The following is a 20,710-nucleotide window of genomic DNA, read 5'->3' as shown; positions in this document are numbered from 1 at the left end:
CACCAGGATCCACTCAGCAAACCCCCTACCAGGTGATGCTATGCCCCTCTGGGCTGCTGCTCTACTGTTCAGCAACCAAACTATTTTAGCGCCTGAGGCAAGGCCATGGAGCCATTCTCAGCGCCCAGAACCATTTGAGCTATGGCTGTGGGAGGAGCAGGAGGAGGGAGGATGGAGAGTGGATAAGCAGATGATTGCTTCTCCTGTGTGCCCTGACCAGGAATCGAACCTAGGACTCCCACACACCAGGTGGCTGCTCTATCACTGAGACAACCGGCCAGGGCCAAAATCACCTGTCTTGTAGAAAATTGAAATGAATCTATAAAAAATATACTAGAACTAATATGCAAGTTTAACAGGGTCATAAGATTACATGGCAGAATGTGGAGCATCTTACAAATATAGCAAAAGGACAAGAACTACAGTGGACTTCTCATCAGAATCCACACAAGAACCCAGTTCTTCCAACTCTCAAGCATCAAGAACACTGCTCTTTTAAGTTCAGCACACCGCCAACCTCAGATTTTGCATGTGTATTTAGAGGTACTGGCCCCATTCCTGCCAATAATGAAGATATGCTTTCCATGTGCTTTCCAACACTTGTAAATGCTAAAACTACGAGCTTTCCTTTATTCTGGTTTAGCCCTTCATACCAAATTAATCAACACTGCTTCTTCTTTTGGTTTTGTTTTGTAATCTCTTCACATCCCTACCTTTTGTCCATTTTCTACTACTCTTAAGATTAATATAAGAAATTGTCACCACAGTCTTATTTTTCTCGTCACCAATTTCTCAGCTTGGCAAATCACCCTGCACAGTGCTATCAAGTACCTGTTCTGTGATTTCCCTAAACATTAGTGAAATTACTTCCCCATGTCATACAAGGAAGCAAATTTCCTTAGGCTTCCATGCCATGTTTCTCCCATATTTTCTACAGCCTGTCATTCTGACTTAACTACCTTTTTACGAATACACTGATTTGTTCCAGCTCTTCCAACCAAGTATACAAAATGTTTCTTTCCCTTTCTGATCAAATCATATACACTTTTAAAAAGAGATTCAAATATCATCCTACCGTTGCACTTTTATCCAGATAACAACTCACAAAACTTCCCACATCTATAAATATCTGTGTATATTTCCTGTTTCAACTATTTAGCACTAAACTGCACTACCTGGTAATGTTCATATGTATATATTTATCTTTCCCACTGGACTGTTCATTTTATAAGAAAGAGATGACATGCTCTTTTCTCTGCATGCCCTAAGAATTTAAGCCAGACCAATATTTATTCACTGAACTAATGTTTACAAACTGCTACCTATAAAACTAGGACTGTGCTAAACTTTGGAACGATAACAATAGTCTCAAGTAAGGAGGGTGAGCGAAAGTATATTTACATCTGTGACTATGCAAAAACAGTTTATTTTGTGTGTTATTATTTATTAATCATTGTATTATTTTCCATACAAAGAACTGTAGGGTTACTTTTGTCCACTCCTGTGCATGTTCATTGATAATATCTATCACTAAAATACGCAAGTTACTCTCACTCTGACATTGTCCATTGGAATAAGTAATAATCTTGGAGGTATGGTGCCTCCAAGAATGAAAGATAGGATATCCACAGTCAACTAGAGAAAATTAAAGGCTAACAACCAATTGTTTGGTTCTAGGAAGAGAACAAATGTACCATACAATTTTATGCCTGAAAGGTGAGCAACTTTGTGGATATAAGTATTTGAAATGTTAAAATAATAATCTAAGCAAGACACGGTGAAAACAGAAATACAGAAGTGAGAAAGAGATCTGGAGATGCAGTTTATTTTTGTGTTATTTTGTGTTATAAACATTTAGAAAAGCCAACTGTCAGGAGTGAACTTCGATTTAACGTAACCAAAAGAGTAAAGCAATATAAGATGACTTCTAAATTCCAAGGTCGTCCCTGGCCAGTTGGCTCAGCGGTAGAGCATTAGCCAGGCATGTGGAAGTCATGAGTTTGATTCCCACTCCGGGCACACAGGAAAAGCGACCATCTGCTTCTTCACGTCTCCCCCTCCTCTTTCTTTCCCCCTTTCTGCAGCTATGCCTGAAATGGTTTCAGCAAGTTGGCCCCAGCACTGAAGATGGCTCCCTGGACTCACCTCAAGTGCTAAAATAGCTCGGTTGCTGGGCAATGTAGCAGTGGCCCAGGTAGGAAGAGCATCAGCCCCAGACGGTGTTGCCAGGTAAATCCTCTCACCCCTGGGGCATGCAGGAGTCTATTTCTCTGCCTCCTTGCCTCTCATTTTTAAAATAAACGAATAAACTAATAAACCCAAGGTCTTTTTTGGTCAGTTGTAACTGAATTGAAATAGTAGAGGCTAAGTAAAATGTCTGTGCATCTGTCACTTGGAATTTTAACCTTGCAAAGGGAAAATGGCCATAACACAGTGGAAACAAGGCAGTGATGGTTACAGTTGTGCTTTGTTAGTTTCAAAGGGTTGAAAAGAAATGTCAAGCCTCTTTTCACTGGGTACAGAGAACTAGAGTGTGACACATGTTAATCGTTGCTTTAACATCTTTGGACCCAACCCATGCACTAAGTAATAAATGAACTCATTCCTTTAGATCTTGAAAAGAACTGAGCAGAGAATAAAATACATCCATTATTCATCTTCTCTCCGTGAAGAGAGGTAACGCGCCTTCAACTAACACCGGATACATGTGCTGAACTTGAAGCCAGCAGCCATGGATCAGGAATTCTGGGCTTTTTTCCTAAGAAAATGGTTCCTGTTATTCTCCTAGAATTTCCGGACCACAAACCGGTTGTGGAAAAGAACAAAGAGAGACAAGGGTACGAAGTGCTTAAGAGCAAACCTGCGAAATGCCAACTTTATGTGGGAAATCCTGAGCTCACCGTTTGCACTACGCTGGTATTGCGCTGAAAATTTCAGTTTCTCTCTACCTTTCCAATGTGCTCTTTAAATTCTGACCCGCGTTTACTAGGAGATATTGTCTGTGAAGGGACACCACCATTTCAGCCACCTCCTGGGCATTTCACAGGCTGATATAGCTCCATCCTCCTCGTACTGGTCAGGAGTGTGAGCAGACATCGACTGTCCTCAAAAAGTGATGGTAAGGAGAGAAAAGCAGCCCTTATTCTCACAAAGGACAAGGCTAGGATTTACTCCCATGCGGCCCTAGAGGGGGCTGGGGAAGCTGAGGGGAGAAGGTTAGCTGTAGACGTTGCTGACGTCACAAAGGGCCATGACATCACGTGCACGTGGCTGGCTAGGGGTTTCTGAGTGTTGTAGGAGGGGCCAGCTTCAGTTGGTCTCTAGCTCCAGCCCCGAAGCAGGAAGACGGGGCTCGGGAAGCAGGGTAAGAAGTAGAGCAGGCTGGGAAACTGGAAATGACCAGGGCTGGGGAGGCGGGGTTAAGAGGGGAGAGAAAGAGCGGTGAGGTGAGGGGTCTTCTGAGCCTACGTGTTCCTGGTGGTGCGCTGGTGTGCAACTTTCATTGTCCGCGCTGGGTAGACTGTTACCCTGTGTTGCTAACTGCTCACCTACCAACGACTTCCAGCGCGCCTCTGTTTACCCTATTGAAACTTTTCACTTATCTTAAAAGAGAAATCGTTCTGTTCACACGAAAAGCTCTGAGTCATAGCAGAACCCTGAAGTCGTTTCTACATCTGACCTTTCATGAGGTCAAATTGAGAACGTTAGCTTCTTATGTTTTGAATGCAGTTGTTTGAAACTGTCTGTTATTGCAAACAATTAGAGTTGTGGCTGTTGAATCTTCTGGACTTTATGTCATCTACTGGCTTTCAGGACATGTTAAAAAGAGAAATTCAGGTGCAACCCAAGTCTATGTTGTTAATGCTTACTCTGTAGGTGACTACTTCCAGAATTTATTTTCTAAAGACCAAATAGGTTAGAGGCCTACTTAAAGAGTTACGAGTCTTTAAAACATGTGATATTCCAAGGAAGTCAACTAACCCAATTCTTTGATGGTATTTGAATGAAATGGTGAGACTAGATTAATAAAATACTAGAGAACAATACTAAACAGTTGTGTCAAGTTTTGAGTTTGTTACAGAGATTATTGATTCTACCTATCTATTCTTCACATCTTTATTTTAAATATCTTCTTTTTCCCTATTCCAGCATTATGGAACCCCACACCAGGTTCTTCCTGTAGACACCCCAGCAAAACCATGCCATCCTGGTTTTAAAACATCTGCAACCAAGGGGACAGTACTTTTCAATTACTAAGTAAGTAATGAGGGGGAAATATGGCAGCCAACATTTCAACTATGTATGAGTGTGGGTTTAAAGAAATTAAATACAACTCTTTTTTTTTTTTTTTTTTGTAAATGCCCTTTCACTGAAAATGTTATTGCTTTCACTGATGCAACAAAGATGATTATAAGTAGGGTGACTTGAGTGCGGGAGAGTGTCAGGAGGGGTATGTGGCATTCTGATCTATTGAATTATGACATCAAGGGCTTCTAATGCAAACCTGTTGAATGATTAAGTTAAAAAAAATCTTCAGGCTCATGTGTATGTCAGTCAATGAGCTGATGAGGACAAGGCAGCCAGGTGTATGATCATTTTCCCAAAGTTAGGCAGTTAACTAAGAGGGCTCCGTTACAACTAGCCTTATACATTAGAACCTTTGAATATATTGATTTTTTTCTACGACGCCTGAAGTTATAAATAAAGCTCTTATAGACACTTCTAAAATTAACATTTTAGTCAAACAACACGTATTTATAGATCTTATAAGCTCAAAAACTACCGCACATAAGCTGAAAAAACTACAACACATTGTAAGTAATTTCTATTGACTGAGTATTCTCTGCCAGGCACTGTATTAGGTGTTTTATGTATATTATTCCTTTCAGTCTCCAGGGCAAACCTAAGATAAGATAATCTACATTTTACAGAAGAGGAAACTGAATCTCCAAGAAGGTTTCCCAGCACTGATGTTCTTAAAAACTATGTTTTTAGCCAATAAGCTATAGAAAGTTGTTAACTAAGAAGTAAATGTTACAGAAAGCTGAGCCATAGAAATTCAGCTATAAGGTAGAATCCTGGTTACTTTTGCAATGATTAAAATGTCCAGAATTATTATTATAAAAATACTGGGCCAAAAAGGCAGTGTCCGAATTTTAGTGTGTCTAAGAAAAGACTGTTAGGGTGGAAGGGTGTGCTTTACTCAGATTAAAAGCTATGTGGTAACCAATGTCAGAAAACTGGCAATAAAATTTGAAGCTATTGGTGTAAAAAAATTTTTGTTTCAGAAATTTATTGACTTAGATTCAGTTGCACAATCAGAATTTACTACAGTAGAAACAGATGTAATATTTGTTGTGCTGTAACCTTCTTTATCTGGCAGGTAAAGCAGATACTTTATCCTGCTGTGAGAACCAACAGTAAGTGATCACTCATTTATTTTAATGTGAACATTTTAAAATCACTTTTATTTTTCCCATGGTAAAATGATATATCTAATTCATCCGTGATCTTCAAAACTTTATGGTTAAATGTTTATTGAAAGATTGATATCCAATAAATTTTACCCACTATATCAAACTGAAACTTGAATAGATTCTTTACATTTCATTCTAAATGTGTTCTAAATAAATAATTTCCATGCTTAGGACTTTGAAGCAATGGAACTAGAACTATATTTCATAGAAAAATGTGAAAGTATGGCAATTTATATGCATTATATCTACTTCAAGGGCATCAGCCAGGCTCTGTAGTTTTTATATTTTATTGTCCCTATCAGAGACAAAGTTGGTTCCACTCTGATTCTACTGGCACTGTATGACAGTCTTGTCTTCTCACATTATGGGTTTGGGAGTCACACTTGCTTTGGGATGACTGTGGTCATTACAGTGGTTTTCTCCTCCTACCTCACGTACCACATGTTTCAGTGCAGACCTTTGCTTTCTTTGGCTTCCTCCCCAGTGATGGCTTTACTCCCAGTGGTGCTGTTTCTGGCTGCTGTGCTGTTGTCACCTTTACCTGCAGAAGGAAAGGTAATGGTAGACGGGAGGATCCTTCCAGAGCTAGCCAGGCAACTATGTGGCAGTGGAAAGGTCAAGAGTGTCTGGTACATCACAGAGTACTAACTGATCCCTCAGGGCACCTGACGCAATTATCTAGATGACAGTCTAAGGCTGCGCTGTCCAGTATAGTAGCCACTAGTCACATGTGGCCACTAAATACTTGAAATATGGCTGGTCCAAAATAAGATGAATTTTAAGTATAAAATACATACCAGCTTTCAAAGACTGAGTACAATAAAATAAAGGGAAATGTTGCGTTAATGGTTTTTTATATTGAATACATAATGAAATATGTATAATATTTTAGATCATTGTAAATTTAGGCCATTAAATTGTGTAGCTTTATGAAACAATTCACACACCTTACACTACAATCAGACTTAGACCCTAACACTCCCACACACAAAGATAAACCAAAAATATCAGCATCTGCTTTGCTACCTTGATTATATTTCTGTTATTAAAGGAAAAGTCGACAATAGTCCATTAATTGCATGGCTTTGCTCCTTCCAAACTACCTTGGCGATTTGTTTAATACTGCAAATAAATTGTCTTTTGAGTGACTTCATAACCACAATAGGTAGAATGAATTTTCTAGAATTTTGAATGCCCTTTGACTAAGCCTAAACACCTTTTCCCTGTTATGTTCTGAATACATTCTGTCTGTAAACACAGACATTGTACCATGACTGGTCAGTTTTCTCAAAGTCTAGGATGAACCTTGAACCCCCCCCCCACCCTATTCCCCCTGCTGCAGCATGATCAAATGTGAGTGATTATGTCTTAATGTTCCTATTGTGCACCTTTGTGGTTAGAAGATAGTATCATTCACATGCCAGATTAAGAGTTGCCTGGAAGCTAGAAATAAGTATTTGTGGCCTTAAATGATTTTTTTAAATTTGTCATACCATATACTATGTTTTCATTCTCAAAGCTTCAAATGACTTCTTTCCAGTTTGTCATAGCTTTGGCTGAGTTTCCTCGGCGATGCTTAACAACTAATATTGGCTTGAACTAAACACTCTTTAAAGTTATCTTTCCTTCCTTGAATAAACTTAGTCACTTTTATATGTTAAAAAAGAAATTAAAAAATGTTAAAAGAAAAAAAACCACAAAATTTCTAATTCTATTTCTCTTTAGGATCCAGCCTTTACTGCTTTGTTAACCCCTCAAACAAAAGTCCAAAATGATATTGTAAATAAACACAATGAACTAAGGAAATCAGTCTCTCCACCTGCCAGTAACATGCTAAAGATGGTAAGAGGAAGTAATATAAGGAAAGTGGTGGGACCAAGCGGTGGGGAGAGCAGGCAGTCAGTAACTGGAATCCATTAAGAACTTTGTGGCTTATAACGTTCTGCCTCCGTTTTGTTGTTTCATTTGAGCTGTGTTATGGGCAAAAAAGAAATTCTGGATTTTACTTTATAACGGTTAAATAGCTTGTCAAGATTATAGAGCTACCGCCCTGGCTGGTTGGCTCAGTGGTAGAGCATCAGCCTGGCGTGCAGGAGTCCCGGGTTTGATTCCCAGCCAGGACACACAGGAGAAGCACCCATCTGCTTCTCCACCCCTCCCCCTCTCCTTCCTCTCTGTCTCTCTCTTCCCCTCCCGCAGCCAAGGCTCCATTGGAGCAAAGTTGGCCCAGGTGCTCAGGATGGCTCGATGGCCTCTGCCTCAGGCACTAGAATGGCTCTGGTTGCAACAGAGCAATGCCCCAGATGGGCAGAGCATTGCCCCCTGGTGGGCATGACAGGTGGATCCCAGTCAGGCATATGCGGGAGTCTGTCTGACTGCCTCCCCGTTTCCAGCTTCAGAAAAATACAAAAAAAAAAAAAAATGATTATAGGGCTATAAAGTTGGGAAGGCATAATCAGAGTTCAAATCTTCAGACATCACATGTAAAGTTGTTACATTTTTTTCTTCACTAACTTTCCTAGTCTAAAATAAATTTCTTTTCTTTCAGGTTGAGTGCCATTTTGGGTAAATAGCCCACTGTCCAGGGCATAGTTCCTGAAAGCTAGATATCTCCACATGAACACAATGGGCTAATAAAATAGAATTGGGAATAATCTAGGCTAGCTTTTTACTATTGAAATATAGTTAAGATATGTCACATGTTGATCAGTATTTAGAATAGCACCAAATTACTGAAAATCTCAGGTGTAGCTGCTGTGTGATCATAACTAGTCAGATATTGTTGTATTAGACATTTTTCTCCATAGACACATCACATGTGAACTGTTTTTTTTGGAAAACCAGCACTGTAGCATGTAATGACACACCAAACAAAAGATAGAAGACTTTTTTTAAAAAAATTATGTATTGATTTTAGAAAGAGAGGAAGGGAGAAAGAGAAAGAGAGAGAAAGAAAAACATTAACCTATTTTTCCACTTACCCATGCCTTCGCTGGTTGACTCTTGTATGTGTCCTAACTGGGGACTGAGCCTACAACCTTGGTGTTTTGGAACGATGCTCCAACCAACTGATCTATCCAGCAGTTTCAAAAGATTTTTATAAGACCAGTGAAAAATAGATAATATATCTACAGAAGTTTTGAGGTAGTGCAGATTAATCTATCAATCAGATTATAATGCATATGCCTTGTTAGAGTTGAACTTTTAAGAGTATTTTTTCTTTTATGACATTTAGGAATGGAGCAAAGAGGCCATGGAAAATGCCCAAAAATGGGCAAACAAGTGCACTCTAGAACATAGTAATGCAGAGGACCGAAAGACCAGTATGTAAATTAGTAAATATTTGTTGAGTAAATAAAGAAATAAAACAACAGTAGACAAATCAAATAGAATGGACCATTCTAGGCTGTCGCATCAAGATTGTGACTTAATGTTGCTTACACTTGTCTTTTTGAAATCAAATATACAGAGATAAGTATGACAAGTACCATTTTGTGCTTGTTGATTGTATATGTTATGCAAATTATTTCTCAAGCAGTATTTAATTTATTTCTCTCAATCAGCTCATGAGTAAAGGTCAGGTATCACCGTTTTCTAAATTTTAAAGATTTGGAAACTAGGATGTGGAAGGAATGACTTACCCAAGAACACACCTAAAGTACTGTCGTATATTGAAATATATGTATATAATCAGGCTTTCTGGTTTCTAATCCACTGCCTTTTTGTGATATTGTGTTGTATTGCTGTTTTGAAATCTATTTATTTTGTGTTCATAAAATATATTTAAATATGTGGAATTGTTTCTGATTCTTTTCTTTAAAAATACTAAACTATTTTTAGTCAGGATGAATATTTTGGGTATGTAGAATCATTTAAGGAATGCTTGATAACAGTCAAGTATATTGTATGTACTGTGTGCCCTATAATCCATAGAATAATATTAAATTAAAAAAACATACGGGACATATTTTATCAAGGATCAAAAAACTATGAAAAGAAAAACATTTGTATGCATAAACTTTAAATACAATATTTATATACATTATCAAGCATGATATACATATAGGCAGGACCAGTTTGAACCTAATGAATAATTTACCTGTCATTTCAGTAGGACTATTATTGTTTATACTGTTGATACTCATATTATAATGCAATTATGAAGAGAGATGACCACTCAGTAGAAGATTGAAACAAATAATTTTAAAGTTCCAAGTCTACTATTATAGTCTTAATTTCTTTCCTTTCTTATTAAAGGGGATATCCTAAATACTTTATACTCTAAACCACCAAAATGTAAATATTAAGTGAGAGCTTAAAAAAGTAGGGGTACTTTTATAGGTTACAAGGTACTTTTGTTTAAATTATTTGTATTATTTAAGAACAATTAATGTGTGATCCACCCGCTTAAAAAGTTCTAAGTAGTACACTGTTATTGACTGCAGGTACGATGTTGTACAGAAGACCTCTAGAACTTGCTCATCATGCATTTCAAACTTTATGCCCATTACTTAGAACTCCCCATTTTCCCTTTCTACCAGTCCTGGAAACCACCTTTTCACTCTTTGAGTCTGTAAATTTGAGTATTTTAAACACTTCATTTAAGTGGAGACATTCAGTAGCCATCTTTCTATGACTGGCTTATTTAACTTAGCAAAATGTCCTCAAGGTTCATCCATGTTGTCCCATGTTGTCAAATGTCTTCTTTTTTAAAGGATGAATAGTAGTCCATTGTGTATACATAAAAACCACATTTTCTTTTCCATTCATCTATCCACAGACATTTAGTTGCTTCCACATCTTGACTGTTGTAAATAGTATTATAATGAACATCAGAGTGCTAATGTCTCTTTAAGATCCTTCTTTCAATTCCTTTGGATAACTATTCAGAAGCAGAATTGCTGGATCATTTAGTAGCTCTACTTTTAATATTTTGAGGAGCCTCCATACTATTTTCCATGGTAGCTACACCATTTTGCATTCTAATAGTGGAAAAGAATTTCACTTTCTCTACAACCTCACAGTTACTTTTTTATTTCAATAACACATTCTGGTAGATGTAAGGCAATATCTCATTGTGGTTTGATTTGCATTTCCCTGATGATTAGTGGTGCTGAGCACCTTTCCATATCCCTGTTTGGCCATTTTTATATCATCTTTGAGGAAATGTCTATTCTAGTCCATGATAGTCAGAAAAGACCCTTAGTTTCTTAAGCAGCACCCAGAAATATTGAAATCTTTGGACTATTTTTTCCCTCCCCAGGGAGAGGCTAAGAGCTAAGTTTTTTTGTTTTTTTTGTTTTGTTTTGTTTTGTTTGTTGTTGTTGGCTCACTTTGTCCTGGACCAAAAAGGGAAACAGTGGCAACTGCCAGTCGAAATCCTTGTCTCTGTTTTCATTAGCTTCAGGTCTAGTGATAAGTCGTGTTAGCTTCTCAAACAGGCAAATCAGAAGTCAATCTTTGGGCAGCCTCTGGAAATTTGAGGCATTGGACGCCCAGAACACCTTTCTTCCTCCCCAGAACGAAACAAGCAGCTGTGATTTTTGTCTGCTTGATCTCTGCTAAACTAGGAAGCAGATCTGTGGAATCTACCAAACCAAACTGTCTTCCCTCTTCTTCGCCGGAGGGCAAGACTATGCCAAACTTATCACAGCTCCAAAACTGACAAGAAAGAGGCCAGTTCTTTGGGTAACCCTGGCAAAAGTGGAACACTAAATGCATTGATCAACTCTTGGTAACCGTATACCCAAAGGGGAAGCTGAGAGCTGAGATTTTTCATTTTCTTGCTCTGTGCTGAACCAAGGGGACACAGTAGCAGTTTCTACTGCCCAATCCCTCATATCCATTCCCATTCAGGTAGCTGGCCTAACACTCAGAGCTGCTAGACCAGAAAAACAGAAATCAGCCCTCTGGAGAGCCTCTTTGGAAAACTTGGGATGCTGGACACCCGAACCAAATCATTGCCTCCTGTGGGAGAAACTGGAGGGTGGGAGGGCCTCTTGCTGATCACATGGCACTATGCCGAGAGTAGGGCTCCCAGCAAGTGTTTCAATCCCCCACAGGCTCCAATGAGCCTGGTTTCATATTCTGCCAGGATATAAGAGCCTTTCAGTTAGTTTTCAGACTTCTCACAGGGGCAATCTGTTCAAGAACTGTTGTTGGATCAGTGGGTTTGTTGAGGGCAGGAAAGTCCAGGCTTCCTACTCCACCATCTTGCTGTTGTCACTCCCGTCTAGGTCCTTCTTGCCTTAGTCTCTGGGGAGGACTTGGCCTTGTGACAACCTGATTTATTAAAGGAAGATCGAAGTTTTGAAAATTGTCATTCTTCTTGTTTCTTGTTTGGGCTTTTAAGACTACCTATAATGCTTTCTTTTTTTCTTTCTCAAAAGTTTACAGAAAAGCATATTCATAAACATTTCACATAAATCCTACATTTGAAATATATCTGGTAAGGTGGGCAAGAATAGGAGAGACATGAATAAAAGTTGATCAACACCCCTTGCAACCTTACAGTATGAAGTTGAGAGAACACGAGACATTACACACAAGAAGAATTTAGCATGAAAAAGAATCCATCTTTGTCAATGCAGAAGGAGGAAGAATTTTAAAGAATAAGGTCTTCTCAGCTTATTCAAGCTTTACCTGTTGAGGCCAGCCTCACTGTGCTAGGCAGGCCAGCCTCACTGTGCTAGGCAGACCTCTCTTCTCTATAGCTTTCAAGTTGATAAGGAATGGAACCACCTTCTTTATGTGCTAATCAACAGTTAGCAAGTATAGGCACCGTGAAAGGCAAGAACCTGGTGTTTGTCTAGTTGATTCCTTTTGCCATTGCAGTTTTTTAGCTTTCTTCGTGCTCTAATCCTTCATAGGTACAAGATGTGGTGAGAATCTCTACATGTCAAGTGACCCTACTGCATGGTCAGATGCAATCGAAAGCTGGTATAATGAGAGACATAATTTTATCTATGGTGTAGGACCAAAGACTTCCAGTGCAGTGGTTGGACATTATACCCAGGTAAAGGGAACAAGTGAAAATACTTCTTCACATAACTTTATTAGAGAAAGCATCTCCAAATTGCGACCAAGTCCAGTGTTTCATTTAGGGGAGAGAGCCTGACTAGGTACAATACAGTCCTGGCACGGGCTAGTACTTCACCTAGAGCTGTCATTTTTATTTCATGGGCTGTAAAATTCTTGGTTAGGAAGTGCATTTGGTCTCTTTTCCAACATTATAAATGAATAAAATAGTGAATGTATGTAAAAATTTAATATGTTTATAGTTTGTGACTTTGTTTCAATAATTTAAGTATTTTCATAAAATATTGATATATGTCTACAAACTATAGTAGTAACATTTTTTCAAGACTTTCTTTGATATTTGTTCTTCAATATTTCCCCTTTTCTTTCTGTATTCTTTATATATTACCTTATGGATTTGTAGGCTGTTTGGTATTCATCATACCTCGTTGGGTGTGGAATCGCCTATTGTCCCAATCAAGAGAGTCTAAAGTACTTCTACGTCTGCCACTATTGCCCTGTGTGAGTACGCACTTCAGAGTTTAATGCCAATAATCCCATCAGCAATTTGATATTTTTAAATGATCATATAGAAAATGAATCAGCATATAAATATATGTCAGTAAAGGGGAGGAATAAATCTTTGGAATTAATTTTTTTTTTTTTTTGTATTTTTCTGAAGCTGGAAACAGGGAGAGACAGTCAGACCCCCGCATGCGCCCGACCGGGATCCGCCCGACCGGGATCCACCCGGCACGCTCACCAGGGGCGACGCTCTTCCCACCAGGGGGCGATGCTCTGCCCCTCCGGGGCGTTGCTCTGCCGCCACCAGAGCCACTCTAGCGCCTGGGGCAGAGGCCAAGGAGCCATCCCCAGCGCCCGGGCCATCTTTGCTCCAATGGAGCCTTGGCTGCGGGAGGGGAAGAGAGAGACAGAGAGGAAGGAGGGGGTGGGGGTGGAGAAGCAAATGGGCGCTTCTCCTATGTGCCCTGGCCGGGAATCGAACCCGGGTCCCCCGCACGCCAGGCCGATGCTCTACCGCTGAGCCAACCAGCCAGGGCCTGGGATTGATTTTTAAAGTGAGATACATTTAACTGATCAGAGGAGAGACTGAGTTCTCAGGTCCAAGTATAAAATCTGAAGCTCTCTTTCTTCAATTATAAAATGATGTCTTTTCTCTCAGTTGCCTTTCCTTAAAGTGCAAGGTAATTCCATGAGCATGTGGAGTGTGCATGACTCTGGACTTGTTATCATCAATTCCCACTAATTTCACACTCGGGGAGGGTGGAAGTTTGATGATTAAGCAAAAGGTGGTAGTGCAGTGGCAAATTGGGGTCCAAAATTGTGATGTCTGCCTTTTCTGCAAAAAAATTTCATACCTGTTTATCAAAAAGCCGCTTACGTTGTTACCTTTAAAAATGATTTGTTCTTTTGAATTTCAAAAGCTTTTTAAGAGATCTTGAATATAATTCAGAGTTCAGAAAAAGTTAACATCTGTTTCTTAGCAGTTTTCAACAAACAAACAAAAAATATAAAATAAAACAAAATGAAGAAACTCGGTAATGAACCATCCCATACTGTCTTGATTTATAGCAGGAAACATACTATTTCATCAAGCAATCTGTTTGAAGTCATCTATAATAAATCTTATGGATATATTGAAGATCTAATTTCATCATATGTGTTAGCCTTGATTTCTTTTAATACTTGAAATTCACTATGACCAGAGGCAGGGGGGACCCCTGAAAACCAACTCTCCCACAGGATTTATGTCGAGATTGTAGAAAACCTGGAGATATTGATCTCCCATTTGAGAAATGTGGCCTCCAAAGTCCTATGACCACAAGCACCTATTAAGGCTTACTAGAAAGAAATGAAAAGTTTTAGGAGAATTTATTCAAGCCCATTGCCTGACTGGAGCGGGGAGGTTTCGGGAGCTAGGCATCTGAGGTGAGGGGTGAAGTGAATAATAAGGGAAAGCAGAGGGGAGAGAACTTCCAGATCACTTTTATGTCTGTTGAATAATTTTTCCAAAGGCTCACACATGAATAGTTCTATTCTGTGTGGGCAGGCTGAGATTCACATGCCTTACCTTGGAACCTTAGCCCAGTTGGACTCCCGTGTATTTTCAAATAAAATAAATGGCCAATAGGATAATAATCATCAGTGAGTTGCAAGTTAACCCCTGTAAGGTAATTACACCCTGGATATTGATGTTTATCAAAACTTTTTAAAACAAATTTTTCTTGTTTTGGTAAACAGAAAAATCACTCACATACCTCTAGAAATTCACAAATTTTCCACAACTCTTCCTGCTCCACAAACACACACACCACTAACTACTTCAATGTTATTACCCCTGTCTAGAAGTAAAAAAGTTATACATACTAGAGCTTTACTCTCCCTTTTACATATCAGAGAAATCATGGTATTTTATCATCTTCTAAGTGTAAATGATACTGTAGCATCAAGTATTGTTTTTCATACTGCAACTGCTGCCCCCATAAGAGTTTCTCCTCTCTGTCTAGGCAATAATGTTCTACCCCTAGCCAGCACATTGGAGTGCACGGCCTTACCAACTGGACCAAGTGTACTGTGAGATAGAGTGTTGACATATACTCTGAAACTTTAAATTGTAGTTAACCCAGTTTAGTTGTTCAATCTGCAAAATTACTATTATTATTTTTTAATTCAGTGAGAGGAAGGGAGGCAGAGAAATAGACTCCTGCATGCACTCTAACTAGGATCCAACAGACAAGCCCACTGGGGGGGGGGGGCGATACTTTGTCCATCTGGGGCATTGCTCCATTGCTCAGCAAACTCTTCCTAGCACCTGAGCTGGAGCCCATGGAGCCATCCTTAATGCCTGGGGTGAATTTGCTCCAATCAAGCTATGGCTCCAGGATGGGGGTAGAAAGAGAGAAAGAGAGAGAGAGAGAGAGAGAGAGAGAGAGAGAGAAATAAGAGGGGAGGGGTGGAGAAGCAAATGGACACTTCTCCTGTGTGCCCTGACTGGAATTGAATCCAGGACATCCACATTCTGGGCCAATGTTCTACCACTAAGCCAACTGACCAGGGCCTCAACCTGCCAAATTATAGTCAAGGAGATGGGTCAATGTGTGAAGTATTTTCTTAATTTGGAAGCTATCTTAATTACACATTGGGAATTACATTTTTTTTCATTTTTGTTAACATATAATAATGTATATTTGGTGACTGGTGAGATACCCTTGCAGTGTAAGCTAAAGAGCAGAGTGAAAAATATTTGACATTATGTATTTTAAATTTCAGTGGGAATAATCTAAGTAAAAAGAATACACCTTACCAAGAAGGAACACCCTGTGCCAGTTGCCCTGGTAACTGTGATAATGGACTATGCAGTAAGTTTGAAGTGATTATTTTGCTATTATAATAAAGAGTTGATATTTTACTATTTTTATAAATTAATCTCCTAAAGTTACCAATTTAAATAATGTCTTGATGAGAAAAAAACAGAAATATTCCTCAACAGAATGTGTTTAAGTAAACACTTTTTACACTTTAGTAGCCTACATAATTTTTGTAATGAAAAGAATGTTACCATACCTAACATAATGAAACATCAATGGCTTTGTGACTATGCAGAGCTCATTAATATTACCGATGCATACTTCATTTCATCAAACATCACTACACAAAAGTAGTACCTTCATTTTGAAAGAATGGAAATGTGTAAATCTGTGGTGTGAGATGACATAATGGCTCAGTCTAGACAGGTAAACCAAACATTAAATTTCTTTTGAGCTAATGTACTCATCATGCTGATCACCATATTTTTAGAGTATAATTGGAATTATAGTGTTTGACTTAAGAAATGATCACCTACCTTATAATTTGATAGTAGCGTTGGGCACTTTTTAAAGACAATCCAGTCTGTATACAATTTTGAATCAGATCTCACAAACATATTGTTGCAAAAAGAGAGACTAAAATCAATACCATATATATCATTTCTAAAGCTATTATAGAGAGGAGTAAACATAGCTGGTGGCCTTTTATAATTGGGATACTTTTATTAAAATTATGAACAATGGTGTTGATCCATTCATTGAGATTTTTACCTTTCAAATACATTCACCTTTAGTTAGCATTCTCTCTGACTGAATTATAAAGCTATAATTCAGAATATTGATGATATCAAAGCTATAAATCAACTAAAGAAGAAAAACAGTTAAAGATTTAGACCTCTGCTGAACGCTCTTTGTTAAGGAGCTTGGAATTATCCTATTAGTTATAAACACTCAACTGAAAGATTTTAAACAAAAGAGTGACACGATCAGAATAATGTTTCATAAAAAGCTTTCTAGCGAGATAGTATGTAGAAACAATTGGAAGCCAGCTCGAAAAAAGTTGAAAAACGTAAGTTGAAAAAAGTGGATGTCTTTACAGCATTACTGGCAAAATGAATGAAGGCAAATAGGGTTGAGAGACAAAGAATACAATAGCCAGTGTTTGTTACCTGTGCTGATTGAATGTTGGTCAGAAGTAGAGGGGAGTTCAGACTGATTCAGTCCCTGGCCTAAATTACTGAGTAGTCAGAGAACCATTTCACTGAGCTTATGGAAGGGATGTAGGAAGACAAACTCCAAGAATTGTCAATGATGAGTTTAGTTTGAGGTTTGTTGAGTTTGGGACCTCTGAGGCGCATCCAAGAAGAAATATCAGAAGGAAAGGGGGCATATTATCATTGTTTTTACCTCTTAATCTTTTCATAGATATCACTTTCTCCAGAAAGAAAAACTGTAGTCAAAGCAGTGCTGTCCAAGAGTATAAAACAATGGCAATATTTCTTATTAGCATATGTCTTAAGTTCTCTAGTCACAAATAGCTAGTGTCTCCCACATTAGACTCTGTGGGTGATAATTGAACCCAAGACGTCCACATGCCAGGCCAATGTTCTACCACTGAGTCAACCAGCCAGGGTCAAGTTCAAAATTTAAAAAGTGATGGTTTAGCCTGCTGGCTGAGTGGTAGAGTATCGACCCAGTGTGTGGAAGTCTCAGGTTCAATTCCCAGCCAGAGCACACAGTAGAAACGCCCATCTGCTTCTCCACCCCTCCCCCTCTCTTTTCTCTCTGTCTCTCTCTTCCCCTCCTGCAGCTAAGGCTCCATTGGAGCAAAGCTGGCCTGGGCACTGAGGATGGCTCCATGGACTCTGCCTCAGGCAATAGAATGGCTCAGGTGGCAATGGAGCCACTCCCCAGATGGGCAGAGCATTGCCCCCTAGTGGGCATTACAGGTGGATCCTGGTCAGGCGCATGTGGTAGTCTGTCTTCCGCTCCCTGCTTCTCATTTCAGAAAAATAAAAAAAATAATAATAAATGATAGTTTAAACAGTGAGCTCAACAAAGGCAACTTAACATGTCCTTTAAGAAATGAAAGGCCCATCATAATGTAAGAGAGCTGACTAGTTTGTCTAATGCTACTACCCTATGCATTCTGATAAATTGTTTTGCAGCTAAGGAAAATAATAATAATGTAATTAATCTGTTTTTGCTCCAGCCAATAGTTGCCAGTATGAAGATCTCCTTAGTAACTGTGATTCCTTGAAGAAAAAAGCTGGCTGTGAACATGAATTGCTCAAGGAAAAATGCAAGGCAACTTGCCTATGTGAAAACAAAATTTACTGAAATACTCAGCATGCAATGCACAAGACTGTGGAGAAGGACTGTACCGTTTAATCGACACCTCTCAGAGGGGAAACTGTCAGCATGTTAGTTAAAGTCAAGTCAGGAATTTTTAAAGATGTATCGCCACAGGGTTTAGGTCACTAGGCTTTCAGATTGAAATGAAGAATTACATGTTCCCTGAAACAAACTTGAAAAAAAAAAAAAGTAACATCATTGTCATTCTGACTCCATTACTTTTAACATATATAAACAATGAATTCAGAAATGAACATCGACCTTTATCTTATGGTCTTCTTTATAAACAGAAGTAATTGGCTTTTATTGATAGAATAAAGACCTTATCTAAGCAAACATATAGATGTGATTCTTATGCAGTATTTTGTAGAATTCATAACTACTCCTGTTAGAATCAGTGTAAATAAATTAAATGATTAAGTAGAACAAAATTTCTAAAATATTTTCCTAAAAAATGTGGTTATGTCTATGGAATTAGATATAGTTTAGAAAACAACAAGAACAGAAATAGACATAGTATCTGAAAAATTTAAAAGCAAACCTACACATCATACACTTAAAGAAGCAAAACGACATTAATGAATCCACAAAGTATTCAGGAAATGTTGCTGAAAAATGCATCATGTGAAGCCTCCAGTGATGTAAACAGAATCAGAAACAGGCAGATTTAGAGCCCTGGCTGGGTAGTTCAACTAGTTAGAGCATTGTCCTAATACACCAAGGTTGCGAGTTCCATGGGACATATAAGAATCAACCAATGTAGCCCTGGCTGGTTGGCTCAGTGGTAGAGCGTTGGCCTGGTGTGCAGTAGTCCCGGGTTCAATTCCCGGCCAGGGCACAGAGGAGAAGAGCCCATCTGCTTCTGCATCCCCATTTCCAACTTCAGAAAAATACAAAAAAAATAATCAACCAATGTGGCCCTGACCAGTTAGCTCAGTCTATTAAAAGCATTGTTCGGAAACAACAGGGTTGAAGGTTCATCCCCAGTCAGTGGAACAGATGGATACTTCCCTTTCCCCTCCCTTTTCTCTCCCTTTCTCTCTTAGTCTCTCTAAAAACCAAAAGAAATTAAGCCCTGGCCAGATAGCCCAGTTGGTTGTAGTGTCGTCCTGGAGCACGGAGGTTGCCAGTTCTATTCCCAGGGCAGGACACATACAGGAGCAGCTTGATGTTCTTGTCTATCTCTCTCCCTGCCTTTCTCAAAAAGAAAAAAAAAAGAATAAACTAATGTATGCATAAATAAGTGAAACAACAAATTGATATTTCTCTCTCTAAAATCAATAAATAAAATTTAAAAAAGAAAGATTGTATCACCTCTGTCAGAATACAACACAAGAAAAAAATAGTAGCATCACAATGGTTCATGGTTTTTTAATGTTTTATTGCACATGAGTTATTCATTACATTGATTTAACATATTCAAGATTTTATGCATTATATTTTTATTAAATATTAATTTAAAGTAAAAGTTTTAGATTTATAGTCAGTCTTGGCAGTTGTATTTATAAATGAAATCAAGGTCTTGATATTTTAATTTTGAAAATGGGGAGATGTTGGCAAAATGAAATGATTTTTTATGAAATTAGATACAGAATGGAGAAAGAGAAAAGTAGAATGAGCTGTCCTGGCCAGTTAGTTCCATCAATTAAGGGTGTTATCCTGAAATAACAAGGTTGCATGTTCAATCCCCAGTCAGGGCACACATGGGAAGCAGCCAATGAATTCATGACTGAATGGAACAGCAAATGAATGCTTCCCTTACCCCTCCCTTCTTTCTCCCTTCCTTTCTTTGTCTCTCTGAGAATAAAAAAGAAAGTAATCCCTGGCTGGATAGCTAGGTGGGATGAGAGTCCTGGAGCCAAAGGTTGCCTGTTGGGTTCCCTAGTCAGGGAACATAGAGGAGCAGCTCCACATTCCTGTCCCTCCTCCCCTGTCCTCCCCCAAAAAAGTAGAATAAACTCATTTATTGTAGTATAGTCAGTAAGTGAGAACTCAAGAATTCTTTATTTTTTATTATTTTTAAATGTTTATTTTATTGGTTTTAGAGACAGAAAGAGGGAGAGACAGAGAGACAGGAACATCAGTCTATTTCTATATGTGCCTTGACTGGGGATTGAACCAGCAACCTCTGTGCTTCAGGATGATGCTCTAACCAATCAAGTTATCTGGACAGGGCAAAAGAACTTTAAGATTTTATTAAAAGCTGATAAGTCCCCTAGAGAAACAGCAAATAATACAGAATTAAAGACACTATAAAAGCATAAGTACAAAAGTAACTATTAAAATAAAAAGTAAAAACCTTCATATGTCATAACGTTATTTTAAAGAGCAAAGGAAATTCGTTTTGAAAATGAAGCAAATATGTAATGCACATAATAATTTTAATGTAAAATAATATGATATGGTTGAAAAAACATATCAGTTGCTGTGAACTAGCACAACTTGTAATTGTCAGGTCCTGAGTGAGTATGGTGCGGAATGAAGAAATAAACTCAGAGAGAAAAAGGATGGGATCATCTCTGCAAACTGATA

The 20,710-nt window shown here is 38.5% G+C and overlaps 1 protein-coding gene across 1 annotated transcript; it reads left to right on the top strand.

Annotated features, from left to right (window-relative positions):
- Positions 1-5,961: 5,961 nt before the first annotated feature.
- On the top strand, positions 5,962-18,163 carry LOC136319835 (cysteine-rich secretory protein 2-like). Its single transcript, XM_066252966.1, has 7 exons — positions 5,962-6,032; positions 7,203-7,319; positions 8,713-8,800; positions 12,347-12,492; positions 12,919-13,016; positions 15,786-15,874; positions 18,036-18,163. Exons 1-7 carry the CDS (start codon positions 5,964-5,966, stop codon positions 18,161-18,163), a joined length of 735 nt encoding a protein of 244 aa, XP_066109063.1. The 5' UTR covers positions 5,962-5,963.
- The last annotated feature ends 2,547 nt before the right edge of the window (positions 18,164-20,710 follow it).

This window comes from Saccopteryx bilineata, chromosome 1, assembly GCF_036850765.1.
Source record: "Saccopteryx bilineata isolate mSacBil1 chromosome 1, mSacBil1_pri_phased_curated, whole genome shotgun sequence".
Lineage (NCBI taxonomy): Eukaryota > Metazoa > Chordata > Mammalia > Chiroptera > Emballonuridae > Saccopteryx > Saccopteryx bilineata.
The sequence above is the reverse complement of the archived record's forward strand: the minus strand, read 5'-3'. Positions and strand labels throughout refer to the sequence as shown.

Excerpts from the sequence above, each read along its gene's own strand:
- LOC136319835 (XM_066252966.1), top strand. The coding sequence starts at position 5,964 with ATGGCTTTACTCCCAGTGGTGCTGTTTCTGGCTGCTGTGCTGTTGTCA. Across the intron at positions 8,801-12,346 it reads TGCAGAGGACCGAAAGACCA|GTACAAGATGTGGTGAGAAT; the intron begins GTATGTAAATTA and ends AATCCTTCATAG. Across the intron at positions 13,017-15,785 it reads GTCTGCCACTATTGCCCTGT|TGGGAATAATCTAAGTAAAA; the intron begins GTGAGTACGCAC and ends TTTAAATTTCAG.